Source organism: Lepidochelys kempii, chromosome 13, assembly GCF_965140265.1.
Source record: "Lepidochelys kempii isolate rLepKem1 chromosome 13, rLepKem1.hap2, whole genome shotgun sequence".
Taxonomy (NCBI): domain Eukaryota; kingdom Metazoa; phylum Chordata; order Testudines; family Cheloniidae; genus Lepidochelys; species Lepidochelys kempii.
The window spans coordinates 32218495-32234660 of record NC_133268.1 but is presented as its reverse complement, the minus strand read 5'-3'; the positions used below and the strand labels follow the sequence as shown (position 1 = coordinate 32234660).

The window sequence follows — 16166 nt, the reverse complement described above, 5'->3', positions numbered from 1 at the left end:
GACTGGTGTGGAGAAAGTGAATAAGGACGTGTTATTTACTCTTCATAACACAAGAACTAGGGGTCACCCAATGAAATTAGTAGGCAACCGGTTTAAAACAAACGAAAGGAAGTATTTCTTCACACAACGCCGTCAACCTGTGGAACTCTTTGCCAGAGGATGTTGTGATGGCCAAGACTATAACAGGGTCCAAAAAAGAACTAGATAAATTCATAGAGGATAGGTCCATCAATGAGTGTTAGGTGGGATGGTGTGCCCAGCCTCTGTTTGCCAGAAGCTGGGAATGGGCGACAGGATGGATCCTTGATGGTTCTGTTCATTCCCTCTGGGGCACCTGGCATTGGCCACTGTCAGAAGACAGGATACTGGCTCGATGGACCTTTGCTCTGACCCAGTAGGGCCGTTCTTAACAGGTGTCATGGGAGGGCTCCAGTGGCCCGCTGGGTGTCACCACCATTGTGTGCTGTATGTACGGCTCCCATGTGAGCAGACTGCCCAGCTCAGCCCGGCTGGCCAACCCGCCCGGTAAAGGTGGGTTCCTCCGGCCAGGAGCAGGGAGATGCTCATTCCCTCACTGCCCTTGTGGGGCTTACAGTGGGTGCTGATTTGCATACTTAGACCAATGCTAATGAGGTGCTGGTGGGAATTGAACAAGAAGTGGCCCCCAGGGGGTGGTTGGTGCGGGGAGATGCTGGTCACAGGGGCAGGGCAAAGGCCAGGTCTGGTCTGAGAGCTCACCAGCACATTTGCTCCACCGGGGGCTGGAGCAGCTACAGACCTGTGGGCTCTCAGAGATCTGGGGGTATCCAGCGGCCGCATGGAAAACCAGTAACAAAACCGAGCACCTCGAACGGAAAAGCTGGCTGCTCTACATAGCGCCCCCCCTCCCCCGGCCATGCAGCACGCTGGTCTCTTCTGGGGCCAGGCCGCGGGCATTCTGAGGGGTGACTTCTGTCCCCCTCAAAGCGCAGCCTACAGTCTGTGAGCCCCTCAGTGTAGCAGAAGTCCGGGGCATGCTGCTGCCAGCCAAGCTCTCTCTGGCCGGTGACTGGGCACTGAGCACGTGTCTGGCCATTGGGGCGAGGAGGCGGGGGGGGCTATTACTGCCCCACGGATTTCGCTGCTGCTACCGTCTCGGGCTGGCTGCAAGGTGCCCAAGGCCAAGTGCGCGGGGAGAACTCCCAGCTGGCATGTTAGCGGTGGGCTCTTATCTCCGAGGCTTTCTATAGCAGAGCTGGCGTCTGCCCAGCCCCGGGTCAGTATTGCTTGGCTGGCATGCCGACACTGGGCCGGCTTGTGCTCCCAAGTGTGCAGCGTGAAGCTGGCACCAGCAACGCCATCTCAGTTCCGCTGGGCAGCGAGCCAGACGGGGCGAGGCTGGGGAGGGCGTGCGCCCGCCGAGTCCCGGCTCTGCAAGCAACTCTGCCCTGGGCTCAGGGAAGGGCGGTGTCTCCTGGCCAGTCAGTGCCCAGCTGGCAGCGGTCGCCTGCCAGACAGTGGGTGCAGGGGCTGGGTGCCGGCACCCAGGCAAGGTTCCTTCGAGAGACCATCCCCCCGAGCGCAGCCCTGCAGCTCGGGGGCATCCTGTATCATGTACAGCAGCTTACCCCAGCCAGGCTAAGCCCAGCTTGCTCTTTAAGGCTTGAGTCTTCCCAGTGCCCTAAACGCTGCGCCGTTACTCAGATTTGGGGTGTCTCATGGGGGTGCAGGACTGGGTTAGAGACCCCAATTTAGGGTCACTTGACCAAGGGATCCCCGAGCTATAAAGGCCCCAGCTTTTCCCCAAGTTTAGGGATTTTACCAAGGGCTTTTGCCCAGACCTGGGGAGCAAGCCACGGCGCTGAGCCTGGCAGAGGGGTCTCCACTGCTGAACATGGCACCCGATGCCCCTTTGGGGGAGAGCAGTGAAAACGAGTGGCAAGAAAGTTAAGCTATCATGGTGGGCACATGCCCTAATGCTCACATCTTTACCAAGCAGGGCCGAGAGCATTATCCCCCTTTTACACGTTGGGAAACTGAGGCAGGAAGCAGGGCCGTGATTTGCCCAAAGTGAGGGAGGGGGAGGATCTCCCAGGGACCATAGCAGCACATCACCCGGAGACACTCACCCTGCATTCAGTCTAGTATGGTGCTGTTTCTTTTTATATCCATGTAACTTATCCCATGTGCCTCCCACGCAGTCTAGAGACATGGCAACCAGGAGGCCTGATTCCCAGTCCCCCAGCCCTAACCACCAGACCCTACTCCCCTCCTAGAGCAGAACCAAGGAGTCCTGGCTCCCAAACTGCCCCTGCTCGAACCCACTAGCCCCCATCCCCCTCCCTGAGCCAAGGAGAGAACCCAGGAATCCTGAGCCCAACAATCACTCAGAGACAAGGTTCGTGACATAGACCTGCTTCATTCAGTGTCTCCAACAGCCTCTGTATCACAAGACATGAGCCTCTGGAAGGTACAGTTCCCCAAGGACCCCACTCAGATGGAGCTGCCTGCCCACCCCTTAGGTCCAAAAAGGCTGGAGCCCCACAGCACTGCAGGGACAGATGTGCCCCCTCAGCCAGGCTCCAAGGTGGTTAGAGCAGGGAGCTGGGAGGCAGGACTCCTGGGTTCTATCCCTGGCTCTGGGAGAGATGTGGGGTCTAGTGGGTTAGAGCAGGGGGGGTTGGGAGCCAGGACCCCTCAGTTCTATCCCTGGCTCTGGGGAAGGAGTGGGGCCTAGTGCAGGGGTGGGCAAACTTTTTGGCAGGGCCACATGGGGGTATGGAAATTGTATGGCGGGCCATGAATGCTCACGAAATTGGGGGTTGGGGTGCAGGAGGGGGTGAGGGCTCCGGCTGGGGGGTGTGGGCTCTGGGGAGAGGCCAGAAATGAGTTCAGGGTGTGGGAGAGGGCTCCAGGCTGGGGCAGGTGGTTGAGGGGTGTGTGGGGGGGGTGTGGGCTCTGGCTGGGGGTGCAGGCTCTGGGGTGGAGCTGGGTATGAGGGATTCAGGGTGCAGGAGCATGCTGGGACCGAGGGGCTGGGACATGGGAGGGGGTCAGGGATGCAGGCTTCAGGCAGCGCTTACCTCAAGCAGCTCTTGGAAGCAGCTGCATGTCCCCCCTCCAGCTCCTACATGTAGGGGAGCCAGGCGGTTCTGCACGCCGCCCCATCCACAGGCGCTATCCCTGCAGCTCCCATGGGCCTGTTCCCAGCCAATGGGAGCTGCAGGGGTGGCGCTTGGGGCAGGGGCAGAGCCCCCTGGCTGCCCCTACGTGTAGGAGCCAGAGAGGGGACATATCAGCTGCTTCCAGGAGCCACATGGAGCCACGGCACATGCAGAGCGGGGCAAGCCCCTGACCCCATTCCCTGGCTGGAGCTCAAGGGCTGGATTAAAACATCTGAAGGGCCGGATACAGCCCCCGGGCCGTAGTTTGCCCACCCATGGCTTAGTGCAGAGGTGGGCAAACTACGGCCAACATGACCCTCCTGCCCGGCCCCTGAGCTCCTTGCCCAGGAAGCTAGACCCCGGCCCCTCCCCTCCTGTTCCCCCCACCCCCACCCCCCACAGCCTTGGCGCGCCATGCTGCCGGCGTAGTGTATTAAACTGTTCCGCGTAGGAATGAGCTACTGGTAGCAGTTACAGGGAGCAATTTACTACGCTACACCGGTGCGATGCTCTAGGCGGTAAGGGGGCAGGGAGCAGCGGGGGTTGGATAGAGGACAGGGGAGTTCGGAGTGGTGGTCGGGGGGGGGGGGCCTGTGGATGGGATTGGGGCGGTCAGAGGGTGGGGAATGGGGGGAGGGGGGTTTGAATGGGGGCAGGGGTCCAGGGGCAGCAGTCAGGAAGGAGGGGGGATTGGATGGGGCAGTGGGGGGCGGTCAGGGGACAGGGAGTGGATGGGGCAGGGGTCCTGGGGGGGCCATCAGGGAACAGGGAGGGTTGGATGGGGCAGGAGTCCTGGGGGAGGGGCCCATCGGGGGGGGCGAATAGGGGGCGGGGTCACAGCCTCCCATAACCGGCCCTTCATACAATTTCCAAAACCCAAGGTGGCCCTAAGACCAAAAAGTTTGCCCGCCCCTGGTCTAGTGGGTCAGAGCAGAGCTCCTGGGTTCTATCCCTGGCTCTAGGAGGGGCATGGGGTCTAATGGGTTGCTGGGGGGGGTGCTGGGAGTCAGGACTCCAGGGCTCTGTCCTGGCTCCTATCCGGTGTGGAGTCTCTGGTGGGACACAGCTGGGGACTTGGGCAGGACGCTGTCCCCATGCTTGGCAAGGGGGGACCGGCGGGCATGGGCAGTGTGGCTCTGGCCGTGGCTGGGCTCGGCGTGGATGGCCTGGTGTGAGATCAGCATGTGGCTCTGGGCAAAGCGCTCCCCGCATCGGGCACACTCGTAGGGGGTCTCGCTGTGCACCCGCAGGTGCTGCACCAGCTCGGCGCTCTCCCCAAATCTGTGGCCGCAGCGGGCACATTCATGGGGCCTTTCAGCATGGATGCGCCGGTGCCGAGCCAGCGTGGAGCTGCGGCCAAAGCGCTTGCCGCAGCCGGTGCAGGTGAAGGGCTTGCCGGCCCCGTGCCGGGTGCCGCGGTGGGCGGCCAGGGCTGCGGCCTCACTGAAGGCCTTGCCGCAGTCAGTGCAGACGTGGGGGCGCCGGGCGTGGAGCCGCCGGTGCTGGAGGAGGTTGGCGCGGAGGCTGAAGCCACGGCCACAGTCCATGCAGCAGTAGGGGCGCTCGCTGGAGTGCACGGCCCGGTGCCGGAGCAGCACCGCGCTCTCCGCAAAGCACCGGCCACAGTCCCCGCAGGTGAAGGGGCGCTCGCCCGTGTGGGTGCGCCGGTGCCGGGCCAGCACCGAGCTCTGCCTGAAGCGCTTGCCGCACTCCAGGCAGGGGAAGGGGCGCTCCCCGGTGTGCACCCGCTGGTGAACCAGCAGATGGGAGCGCTGGGCAAAGCCCTTCCCACAGTCCGGGCAGCCATGGCGCTTCCCCGGGGGAGCCCCCAGGGAGCCTGGGCTCCACCCCTTCAGCCCTTGGGACTCCGCCCCCTCTGCAGGGATCACAGCCCCCGAGCTCCGCCCCTTCAACCCTCGGGACTCCTCCCACTCCGCAGGGATTCCCTGCTGAGTCACAGGCTCCGAGCTCCACCCCTTCAGCCCTCGGGACTCCTCCCCCTCCGCAGGGATACCCTGCTGAGTCACAGGCTCCGAGCTCCGCCCCTTCAGCCCTCGGGACTCCTCCCCCTCTGCAGGGATTCCCTGCTGAGTCACAAGCTCCGAGCTCCGCCCCTTCAGCCCTCGGGACTCCTCCCCCTCCGCAGGGATTCCCTGCTGAGTCACAGGCTCCGAGCTCCGCCCCTTCAGCCCTCGGGACTCCTCCCCCTCCACAGGGATTCCCTGCTGCATGAGGGTCTGGGCACTGGGCTCTCCCCCTGGGGTGCTGTGGGTGGCCAGGTGGCGGCCCAGGTTGGACCTGCGGTTAAAGCGGCGGCCGCACTGTCCGCACTGGTAGGGGCGCTCCCCGGTGTGGGTGCGCAGGTGGAGCAAGAGGCCGGGCCCGCGGCTGAACCGGCGGCCGCACTGGCCGCACTGGTAGGGGCGCTCCCCGGTGTGGGTGCGCCGATGCAGCGCCAGGTCGGGGCCACGGAGGAAGCGCCGGCCGCAGTCGGGGCAGGGGAAGGGGCGCTCGCCCGTGTGGATGCGCCGATGCAGGCTCAGGTCCGGGGCCCGCAGGAAGCGCTTGCCGCAGTCGGGGCAGGGGAAGGGGCGCTCGCCCGTGTGGATGCGCTGGTGCTGCACCAGGGAGGAGCCCGCGCCAAAGCGCTTGCCGCAGTCGGGGCAGGCGAAGGGGCGCTGCCCGGCGTGGGCCCGCTGGAACCGCAGGAACTCGGGGCTGCGGCTGTAGCTGCGTTCCGCCGGCGGGGAGGGGAGCCCCGCGGCGCCATGGAGGCGCTGGTGCTTGGCCAGGTGGGCGCTCTGGCTGAAGCACCGGCCGCAGTCCTGGCAGGCGAAGGGGCGCTCGCCCGTGTGCACCCGCTGGTGGCGCAGCAGGTTGGAGCTGCGGCTGAACCGCCGCCCACAACCGGAGCAGCCAAACGGCTTCGCCGCCGCGCCCCTGCAGGGCGTCCCCCGGTGGGCCAGCAGGGCCACGTCGTCCCCAAAGCTCTCCCCGCACTCGGCACAGATCGTCGGCCCCACCTCGAAGCGGCCGGTACCCCGCTGCCCCTCCGTCTGCTGCTGGCTCCACCAAGTGTCCCCCTGCAGCTCCTCTGTCCCAGCCCCCTCCGCGCTCTCCGGCTCGATCCTGTCCAGGCGGGGAGCCCCCTCCGCGCTCTCACTCATGGCTCCATCTGTCTGGGGAGCCCCCTCCACACTCTCACTCATGGCTCTGTTGCCTGCTGGGACACAGAGTAAATCCAGAGATTAATCTGTCCCTGTGCCAGGGAGAACGGGAACCTCAGGGGGTGGAAAAGGGCAGCGTCAGAGCAGCCTAAGGGATTGGGACGCTCGCCCTGGGAGTCGCAGCCACCAGTCACTCTCAGAATGCCGGCACGGTGACATTTGCAAAGGGCTGCAAGTTCCGATTCACTGTGGCTCACGGGATTTAGACACCCGGGTCCAGACTGACAGCTGTTTGGACACCTAAAAAGCTAATAGGGGACTAGTGGGTGCTTTTATCCGCTTCTCAGGTGCCCAGATCTCTTTAGAATCCGGCCCTCAGTTCTCACTATTATATCAACTGGGAGGCGGGCACATCCCAGCCCCTTCGGAAGCTCTGCGATTCCTCCTCATGTCTGCAATGCCAGCACCAAGGACCCAGCCGAGCAGATCTCAGAGAACAGCAGCCAATGGAGAAACCCTCATGCAAGGAGGGATGGTTCCAGTAGGGGCCTGCGGGGATCTGTTCCTGGCACAATGCCGCTCAGGACCTTTACCAAGGGTCTGGAAGGAAATCTCAACTCCCAGCTGGTAAAGCGAGCGGCTGGCACCCAAACCACTAGGGAGGAAGAAGAGCTCCTGATGCTAAAGGACAGCGTTGGCACAGAAACGAATGGGGATAAACGGGCAGGAGTAAATGCAGGCTGGAAGGAGAAGGTGGTTTCTAACCACCAGGGGGTGGGAGGCTGGAGCAGCAGGGCAAACATCTTACCTAGTTTCCCGATGCAGCTTGAGAACTGTCTGACCAGGACGGTTCGCTGGGGCTACAGAGCACTGAGCTGGGCAGCCGAGCACGGCCACGGGGAGGTTTCTGGCAGCTCTTTGCTCTAGCAGGAAAGGGCGGAAGGAGGTGCAAAGGCTGGCAGGCGGAGAGACGAATTCAGGGTGGGAACAAGGACAGCCACCCCACAAAGTCGGCTGGCGGGCTTAGAGTTTTACACCGCGGCCCAGCACCACAGCAGCTGAGTATCTGCCGTACACCTGAACGGCTCCCCCACGAGCCCGTCACGTCCCTCTCTGGAGGAGACAGAAAGCTCTGCAAGGGTGATCCAGCCAGAACTGCGCATACAGCGGTGCCAGGGCTGGTGCATTCGGAAGGAGGCGCAGCTCTGCTCCAGCCCAGCTCCAGGTGGGCACAAGCCCTAGGTGCGTGCTTTGACCATGTCACTGTCTCAGAATCTCCTTCCACCGGGAACGAGGGGCAATGGGACAGTCTCTCTCGAGCATTCAGGGGCCCAGCGGGGCCGGTCTCCAGCCGCCTCTGGCTCTGACACCGCCCCCTGCCCTCCAGAACCAGCAAAGCTCCTGCTAATGGAGAGGAATGGGCTTCTCACTCACAGCAGCTGTGAACCTGGGCTCCTGCATGTCTTCCTGCATTGGGTCGCTGTACAGGGCTGCTCTGCCTGGCAGATGCCCCTGGCCACCTCCCTGCGCGCTCAGGCTCTGAAACAAGAAGATTCCCACGCTCAGTCCTGGCTGCTCTCCCCCTGTCTGCTCCCCACTCCCTCCAGCCCCCCACATCTCCTCCACTTCTGCTCCCCCACGGAGAGATGGGCACTTCTGCATATTCACTGCCCCCGCCCATGGGGACAGATCCCCACAACCATGAAAAGCGCCCCGCCCCAGCCAGGTACACACATGGGTTCACCTGGGGGATGCACAAGCTGCTGCTCAGGACCTGCCAGGCCCAGTAAGAGCAGGGGCCCATCTAGCCTGGTATCGGGGCTGCAACGCTGCTTCAAAGGAAAGAACAAGAGCAGAGGCCAGTGAAGGAGGGTAAAACAGGACCCAGCCGGGGCCACCACTCCCCGCAGCAACCCCCACCCCACAACTGTGCAGGGGAGACCCCCCCCACACCCCACTTGGGGACATCAACACATCATTGCACCGGCGGGCACATACACGTCCTCTCTGGCTGGGCCGGGATTTCTCACACCCACACCCCGCACCCCATGCACCATCGCTCCCAAGGCAGCCCCGAGCCCCGGCCGCCCCGCGGGCAGATGGGCCCGCACGACTCCCCGCGCACAGGGGCCCCGGCCCCGATCCCCTGCTCGATCCCGGGCGCCGCCCCCCGCGGCTCCCCCAGTTACCGGGGCCCCCGGGCTGGCGCCGCGTCCCCTGCGCTCGCCCCACGGGGCCCCCGGGCGCAGCCGGCTCGGTGCGCGCTGGGCTGAGCGGGACGTGGGGCAGCGAGCGCCGCCGCCTGCGCTCCGGAGCCAGCCCCCTCTGGCGGCGCCTGCTCCCGGCCGGGCTGCGAGCTCAGCCAGCGCCTGGCGCCGGGCTCCTGGAGCCGAGCAGCGGTGCGGGCGGCGGCGGATCCGTCCCACCCGCCCTGCCTTTGGGGGCTCCTCACCGGCACTGGGGGACCCGGTGCCTTATTTCTGCTTTGGCTCGGTCTGGCTTCCGCTGCCAGCCACCGCCTCTTCTGCCCTTCTCCGGCCTGGGGGATTCTGCCCTGGGCTGGGCCTTGGACACTGTGATCAAGTCTCCGCTCTGTCTGCTTTGGGATGGGCCTCTCCCTGGCAGGCCTGTCTCCAGGCCCCTCCAGTTATTGTGTGGCTCTGCTCTGCACCTTCCACATCCCTGTACAATGTGGCCACCAGAGCAGGGCTGGAGGCCCGGTGCTCCCGTATCCATCTCAACCCAGTGACCTACACAGAGGTACCCTCACCACCCTCTTCCCGCTCACCACCCTGTTTATACATTTGCACCTCCCCTTAGCTCTTGTGCCACAGCATCGCTCTGGGAGCTCGTGGCGAGTGTCTTGCTTTTTGTGCCCCCTCAGTCCTTTCCAGGGCGGCTGCTGTCCAGGACTCATCTCCCAGTTGGTAGGGCTGGCCTGGTTTCCTTTGGCCTTGATGTGTCACTTTGCACTGGGCTGGATTAAAATGCATTTTGTTTGAATTAGGCCATTTTCCCGAGCAGTCCAGATGGCTCTGTATACCCTGTCCTCCACCCTGCCGATATTTGGGATTTTCTCAGTGGTGAGCTTAGACTGATTTCGACGTCAATGGAGATCATGGTGAATTGCACCAGGGCTGGCACGATCCCCACAGAACCTCACTAGAGACCACCACGTTTTATGGAGCTTGTCCACTGCTGCTCAGAGTTTGGTCTGTGAGCCCATCCTGCATCCACTGGACATGTGCTCAGCTGATTCATAGATAGATTCATAGATACTAAGGTCAGAAGGGACCATTATGATCATCTAGTCTGACCTCCTGCACAACACAGGCCACAGAATCTCACCCACCCACTCCTGCGATAAACCTCTCACCTATGTCTGAGCTATTGAAGTCCTCAAATCATGGTTTAAAGACTTCAAGGAGCAGAGAATCCTCCAGCAAGTGACCCGTGCCCCATGCTGCAGAGGAAGGCAAAAAGCCCCAGGGCCTCTTCCAATCTGCCCTGGAGGAAAATTCCTTCCCGACCCCAGATATGGCGATCAGCTGAACCCTGAGCACATGGGCAAGATTCACCAGCCAGACACTACAGAAAATTCTTTCCTGGGTAACTGATACCCTCCAATGCTAGCTTTCCATGCCAAACCGCTCAGAAAGAGCCCAGAGCCCAGATTTGGGGTGTGCATTATTGTTCGCGTACAGGGTGTGCATTATTGCTGGTGTATTTCGGTGTCCCCTGCACGCCCAGGTCAGGGTATCACAGCCCTGTCCAGCCCCAGGGCTCGGGGGGGAGGGGGCAGAGGGCAGGAGCCATGCTGGGGGCCTCGCTGCCCTGAGCGGAGGGGGGGGGCTGCTGCACAGTTATCCCACAACAGGGGCACCTGAACAGATACTGCTTCTCTGCCCCTTGTTCAAACGCTGCCTGTGTAGGCGCTGAGCACCTCAGGACTACATCTCCCAGCATGCACCGCGACCAAGAGGACTCTCCCGGCATGCATCACTCCCGGTAGAGATGCATCTCCCGGCATGCCCGGCCTCAAGTGGGCGGTGCATCTTCGAGCACGCCTTGTGCCCCTGCGGAATCTCCCAGCATGCATCATGCTCAGTAAGAGATGCATCTCCCAGCATTCCCTGCGCCCAAGGGAATCCCCCATCGTGACCCGTCACAGGTTCTGGATGCATGTCCCAGCAGGCTGCTCGGCTGCTGTCCTGGCCACGCTGCTCAGAACTACATCTCCCAGCATGCCCTGCTCCCAGGGCGGCGGGGGCTGCAGCCCTTGCCGGGCGAGAGGGCGGGCGGCCGCCTTGCAGCGAGGCGGGGCACAGGGAGCTGGAGAGGCAGCCTGGCCAAGCCCCAGCCCCTAACACCGGGTCACTGTAAGGTCACGGGGGGCGGGGGGTCGGTGTCAGGGGCTGAGCCGCCCGGCTGTGCCTGTCTGCGGCGGGTTGTCAGGCGTCCCCCACAGCCCTGATCTGTGCTTGTGCCCAGAGGCGGGATCGCAGGACTCTGGGAGCTGGGGCTGGCAGTGAAACTCTGCCGGAGTGGGCAGTGCAGAGGGCGGGGCTCCAGCCCCATTGGATTTCACAGGAGACCAGGCCTCTGACCCCCCCCGAACCCCGTGAGAGCCCTAGGGCTGACATTGCACGGAGACCAGCCACCACCGCAAACCCCTTTGACCCCATCCATCCTCCCTCTGCCGATAAATCCACCGCCCCACACCCCTCGTGCTGCCTAACCCCATACGCTCCTCTAGCTATGTACTGTTAGTACCTGTTAGTAAATATTCACCCTTTTAGGCCTTTTCTTTATGTATATTTGATTCATTTATATATTAACTATTCTTTAGAATCTCTAGGATATTAACAAAGAGTATGTGTGAATTGTAAGGCCCAGAACACTGGTTCTTGACTGATAAGTAACCTTGATCAATAAGAACGTAAGAGTGGCCATCCTCGGTCAGACCAAAGGTCCATCTAACACAGTATCCTGTCTTCCGACAGTAGCCAATGCCAGGTGCTTCAGAAGGAATGTGGAGCACAAGATCTGGTCCAAGATGTAAACCGTCCCTGCCTGTCCTGGTTAATAGCCATTGATGGACCTATCCTCCCTGAATGTATCTAGTTCTTTTTTGAACCCTGTTATAGTCTTGGCCTTCACAACATCCTCTGACAAAGAGTTCCACAGGTTGACTGTGTGTTGTGTGAAGAAATACTTCCTTTTGTTTGTTTTAAACCTGCTGCCTGTTAATTTCATTGGGTGACCCCTAGTTCATGTGTTATGAGGAGTAAATAATACTTCCTTAGTCACTTTCTCCACGCCAGTCATGATTTTATAGACCTCTATCATATTCCCCGCTTAGTTGTCTCTTTTTGAAGCTGAAAAGTTCCCAGTCTTCTTAATCTCCCCTCATACAGAAACCGTTCCATACCCCTAATAATTTTTGTTGCCCTTTTCTGAACCTTTTCCAATTCCAATATATCTTTTTTTGAGATGGGGTGACCACATCTGCACACGGTATTCAAGGTGTGGGTGTACCATGGATTTATATAGAGGCAATATGATATTTTCTGTCTTGTTATCGATCCCTTTTCTAACGCTTCCCAACACTCTGTTAATTTTGCCTGCCGCTGCACATTGAGTAGGTTCCTATTCAGGAATTCTGTGTGTTAGATTATAGCTAACAATCTGTGGCTTCCCTGTGTCTATAAAACTCCAGTTAGTTTGAGGAACCATCCCCTTCACATAGATATCGATCCTGCTTACATAAGCGTATATAAACCTGGGAAACTGATAAGGGAGGATTGTTCCAGCAGATGTTTTCTATTAGGGAATCAACAGGGAAGACTGATTAGGGGGGAAGAGCGAGCCAGTGAACGTTATTATCTTGAAGAATTATTAGTCCTCTCGACAGTAAATAATCCTGCCTTCACCCATAAACCAGGTAAACTGAGCGTGTATAGCTGCTATGACATTAGAATATATGTTTCTTTTGGCAGAGGGTCTTTTTGACACTGGTCTTGGAACTGAGCTGGGGAATGAAACCAGGCATCCCTCCAAGTGCAGCAAAGGAGTCCCAGCCCCAGCCGTTCTGGATCTGCTGTCACAGGGTGATTAGTTAGCCCCTGGCTCTGCGCAGTCCTGTACAGTGCTAATCTCTGGTGGAACCTGTGAGTAAATAATTCCAACTCCTCACTGTCATTCAACAAGCGGGAGTTGGCATTAACTTGGACACGCAACACCCCGGGTCTGGAAACCTGGCCCCAAACCCTGCTCATAACCAGCTGGTGAGTCTGATCATAAGAGGGGGTGGGGGGCTGCAAAGCCTGACAAAACTGCTTTCATTCAGCACCAGCAATTACGGAGCTGGATCATCTGCCCCTCCCGGAGCTGGGGGGGGGGGGGGAGCTGTGCAGCAGCTGGTGTCAAGGGGGGCCCGGATCTCGGTCAGTGTCTGCAGCAACCAGCAAAATGGGGGCGAGATCTCAGCCGCGGGGTTCAGGCAGCAGCCCCCCACACGCCCCAGCCCCCCAGGGATAGGGCCCCCAAATAGAGCCAGATTGCGACACAGCCGAGGCAGACCCCTCTCTGGGGGGCTGGGCAGGGGGCCAGTAACATCCCCAGGCCCCCTCACTCTTCGGGGCTGCCCTGGGCAGGGCCCGGCCGGGAGCAGGCGCCGCCAGAGGGGGCTGGCTCCGGAGCGCAGGCGGCGGCGCTCGCTGCCCCACGTCCCGCTCCGCCCAGCGCGCACCGAGCCGGCTGCGCCCGGGGCCCCGCGGGGGAGCGCAGGGGACGCGGCGCCAGCCCGGGGGCCCCGGTAACTGGGGGAGCCGCGGGGGGCGGCGCCCGGGATCGAGCAGGAGATCGGGGCCGGGCTTCCTGCACTAGGCGGGGGGGCGGCTGCAGCCTCTGCGGGAGATTCTCCCTACTGTCATAGAGGGGCTGGACACTGCCCTCTGTCCCCCGCCCCCCAGCAGAGGGGCCTCCCCGGATCCCCGCCCGGGCACAGCCTCCCTGCCCCCGAGAGGGCCTGGCTCTCCCCCAGGACACGGATGGTGCCATGGGAGACGCCTGTCTCCTTCCCCACCAGCGGGACCCCGCCCCCCAGGCTGCCCTGACTTCCTGGGTGGAAGAGCCCCGGGTCGGGTCGTGGCTCCCCAGGGCTGAGAGGATGGGCAGATGCCTCTGGGTTAACTGGCAACAGTGTAGTGCCCAAGTGCCATGAGACGATAAACCCCTGAACGGACGGCCAGGGGTAGCGGTGGGCTTGGAGTCTCCTGGCTGCCTGGCTGCCTTCCTGGAGGCTCCCTGCAGGTGTGTGGGATGCACCCCTCATGCACTGCTCGGGGGCTCCGACCCCGTTCCAGAAGCTGAAGGAAAAAGTGAGATTGTTATGAAATACCCTTGGGTGAAACCAAAGCAACCTCTGGTCGAGTGTGAGGCCGAACGGGGCCATGGGACCAGCTCGTCCGGCCTGGCACGTGGAGTGGAAAGTGGGGAGGTTTGAACTGGCCTTAACTCCCTGGGTTTCGTTTCCCGGCCTGGGGCAGTCCCCGAGGGCTCGGCTGCCAGTGTCCCTGCGGCCCTGCATACTGCTCCCCTGGAGATTCCCCAGGCTCTGACGCTGTTATTTCTCGACAGGCTTCTCCCAGCCTCGGTAGCGTGACCTGCCTTCGTGACGCATCGGGGAGCAGCATGGTGAGTCCCTTCTCTTGGTGAAGGCGTGACTGGGGAGGGGGCCCTGTCTCAGGTGGTCAACGGCTACTCCGGGGGCTCCCTCACTGGGAAGAGCTGGGGGCTGCAGTGCGATATGGTGACTGAGCCTTTTGCCAGACATGCAGAATCTAGATCCGTTGTGTCCAGAGAGAACGGGGCTTGGAGATGGGGCCAGGGCCGTGAGAATCCAGCTTAAACCCTGACCTCTCCCATCTCCTTCCCCTGTCCCAGGCTGCCCTCAACTCCCAGATGGAGTGCAGGGAGGAGCTGCAGGTCCCGGATCCCCAGGGCTGTGAGGAAGGGGAGATGCCACGTGGTGCCAGCCCAGGTGAGGAAGGGCTTAACCCAGCTCTGGCGCGGAATGGCCCCAAAACTGCTGCAAAGCTCCCAGCATGACCACCTGTATTCACCTGACCTGTGATACGGCCCCACTAGCGCTGGGGAACCCCCCACCCCATGTTGTCTCTAGGGCTCAGCCAGGATATGCAGCAGAACTGGACACTCTGCCCTCCCCATGGGTGGGTTTGGGGGTCAGACCCTGGTTCCCAGCCCTACAAACAGAGGTTTATTAGTGACACGCACTCCCACCCGCAGGGTCCCTTTGCCCCGGTGCAGGGAGCTACTCACATCTGTGTCTCAGCAGATGACCGGGCGAGCGAGGAGGGGGCTGCCCAGCTGGACGGGGCACCCAGAGGAGCCCAGCTGGACGTTTGCCAGCGCTCAGAGCGGGTCAGGAGCCTGCGCCGGTCGGGAAGGAGAAGCGGCTCTAGGCAGCAGCCAGCGACCCCCGCCGGGCCAGTCCCCCAGCCCCGAGGAGCTCAGCAGCGCTACGTGTGCGCCGAATGTGGCCGCGGCTTCGCCGTGAGCGCCCGCCTGGTGAAGCACGAGCGGACCCACACCGGGGAGCGCCCCTTTGCCTGCGCTGAGTGCGGCAAGCGCTTCACCCAGAATGCCAACCTGGCGCAGCACCGTCGCACCCACACCGGGGAGCGCCCCTTCCGCTGCGGCGACTGCGACCGGCGCTTCGGCACCAAAGCCGACCTGGCCCGGCACCGCCAGTCCCACACCGGGGAGCGCCCCTTCCGCTGCGCCGAGTGCGGCCGGGGCTTCAGCCAGAGCTCCAACCTGCTGCGCCACCAGCGCTCCCACACCGGCGAGCGCCCCTTCGCCTGCCAGGACTGCGGGGCCGCCTTCGCCCGCAGCGCCCACCTGGCGGCCCACTGCCGCACCCACACCGGCGAGCGCCCCTTCTGCTGCGGGCAGTGCCGGGAGCGCTTCGCCCAGGCCACCGCGCTGATCCAGCACCGCCGGCTGCACACGGGCGAGCGCCCCTTCGAGTGCTCCGACTGCGGCAAGGGCTTCACCCGGGCCGCCACCCTGCAGCACCACCGGCGCCTGCACGCCGGCCAGCGCCCCTTCCCCTGCCGGGACTGCGGGGCCGCCTTCGCTGCCCGCGCCACCCTCCGCCAGCACCGCCGGAGGCACTCCGGGGAGGCGCCCTTCCGCTGCGCCGAGTGCGGCCGCCGCTTCGCCGTCAGCTCCGCGCTACTCCGGCACCAGCACGTCCACACCGGGGAGCGGCCCTTCACCTGCCACGAGTGCGGCTCCGGCTTCAGCCAGAGCTCGGCGCTCGTCCGCCACCAGAGGCTCCATGACTAGGGCCTGGCAGTCCCGGGCCCGGCGGCGACAAGCCAGGGCGCGACCCCTGGTGGGAGAAGGGTGCCACGGGGGGCCCTGGGCGAGTGGGCGAGGGGAAGGTGCTCTGCGGAGGTGGGTTAATTCAGCGGGAATAAATGAGCCCACAGGGTCTGTGCCGTTAACGGGACCCCGTCGCTGCCCAGGGCTAAGCGGTTCCACTCGGTTCGGGGTTCCAGTCCAGAGACCCTGCCTTGCTGAGCCCATAGGGGGCTGATGTCCCAGCAAACATCTCCTTAGCCTTCGATTAAAGCTACCGAAAAGAGCGCTAACCAGTTGTAGCCTTTGAAACGTGAAGTATTCAGTCTGGCTTTTAGTTCACCAGCAGCCTGTGCTCCTCTTCGCACTGGCAGGGGGGTTCTCCTAAAACTCTCTCCCATCTGGCAGCCTCTTAGCGAGCAACAGAGCTGGTGATCAGTGGCTTTCTGTGGGGCAAAGAGAATGG

At 62.3% G+C, this 16166-nt stretch overlaps 2 protein-coding genes across 4 annotated transcripts; one reads left to right on the top strand and one right to left on the bottom strand.

Annotated features, from left to right (window-relative positions):
* Positions 1–3551: 3551 nt before the first annotated feature.
* On the bottom strand, positions 3552–8662 carry LOC140897416 (uncharacterized). 3 transcript variants are annotated; one of them, XM_073310104.1, is made up of 4 exons: positions 8500–8662; positions 8055–8142; positions 7119–7849; positions 3552–6366 (listed from the first exon to the last, which is right to left on the bottom strand). In XM_073310104.1, the coding sequence occupies exon 4, from the start codon at positions 6350–6352 to the stop codon at positions 4178–4180; it is 2175 nt and encodes a 724-aa protein (XP_073166205.1). In that variant the 5' UTR covers positions 6353–6366; positions 7119–7849; positions 8055–8142; positions 8500–8662; the 3' UTR covers positions 3552–4177. The 3 variants fall into 3 exon arrangements, with proteins under 3 accessions (XP_073166205.1, XP_073166202.1, XP_073166203.1); XM_073310101.1 differs by lacking the exon at positions 8055–8142; XM_073310102.1 differs by lacking the exon at positions 8055–8142 and having other exon boundaries at positions 3552–6363.
* Positions 6884–15993, top strand: LOC140897180 (uncharacterized). The gene is made up of 6 exons (XM_073309578.1): positions 6884–7084; positions 8496–8709; positions 12967–13127; positions 13952–14008; positions 14258–14354; positions 14667–15993. Exons 1-6 carry the CDS (start codon positions 6884–6886, stop codon positions 15683–15685), a joined length of 1749 nt encoding a protein of 582 aa, XP_073165679.1. The 3' UTR covers positions 15686–15993.
* Positions 15994–16166: the final 173 nt, after the last annotated feature.

Excerpts from the sequence above, each read along its gene's own strand:
- LOC140897416 (XM_073310104.1), bottom strand. The coding sequence starts at position 6,352 with ATGAGTGAGAGTGTGGAGGGGGCTCCCCAGACAGATGGAGCCATGAGT.
- LOC140897180 (XM_073309578.1), top strand. The coding sequence starts at position 6,884 with ATGCCGCTCAGGACCTTTACCAAGGGTCTGGAAGGAAATCTCAACTCC. Across the intron at positions 7,085-8,495 it reads TGGTTTCTAACCACCAGGGG|TTACCGGGGCCCCCGGGCTG; the intron begins GTGGGAGGCTGG and ends CGGCTCCCCCAG. Across the intron at positions 8,710-12,966 it reads GCTCCTGGAGCCGAGCAGCG|GGCCCGGCCGGGAGCAGGCG; the intron begins GTGCGGGCGGCG and ends TGCCCTGGGCAG.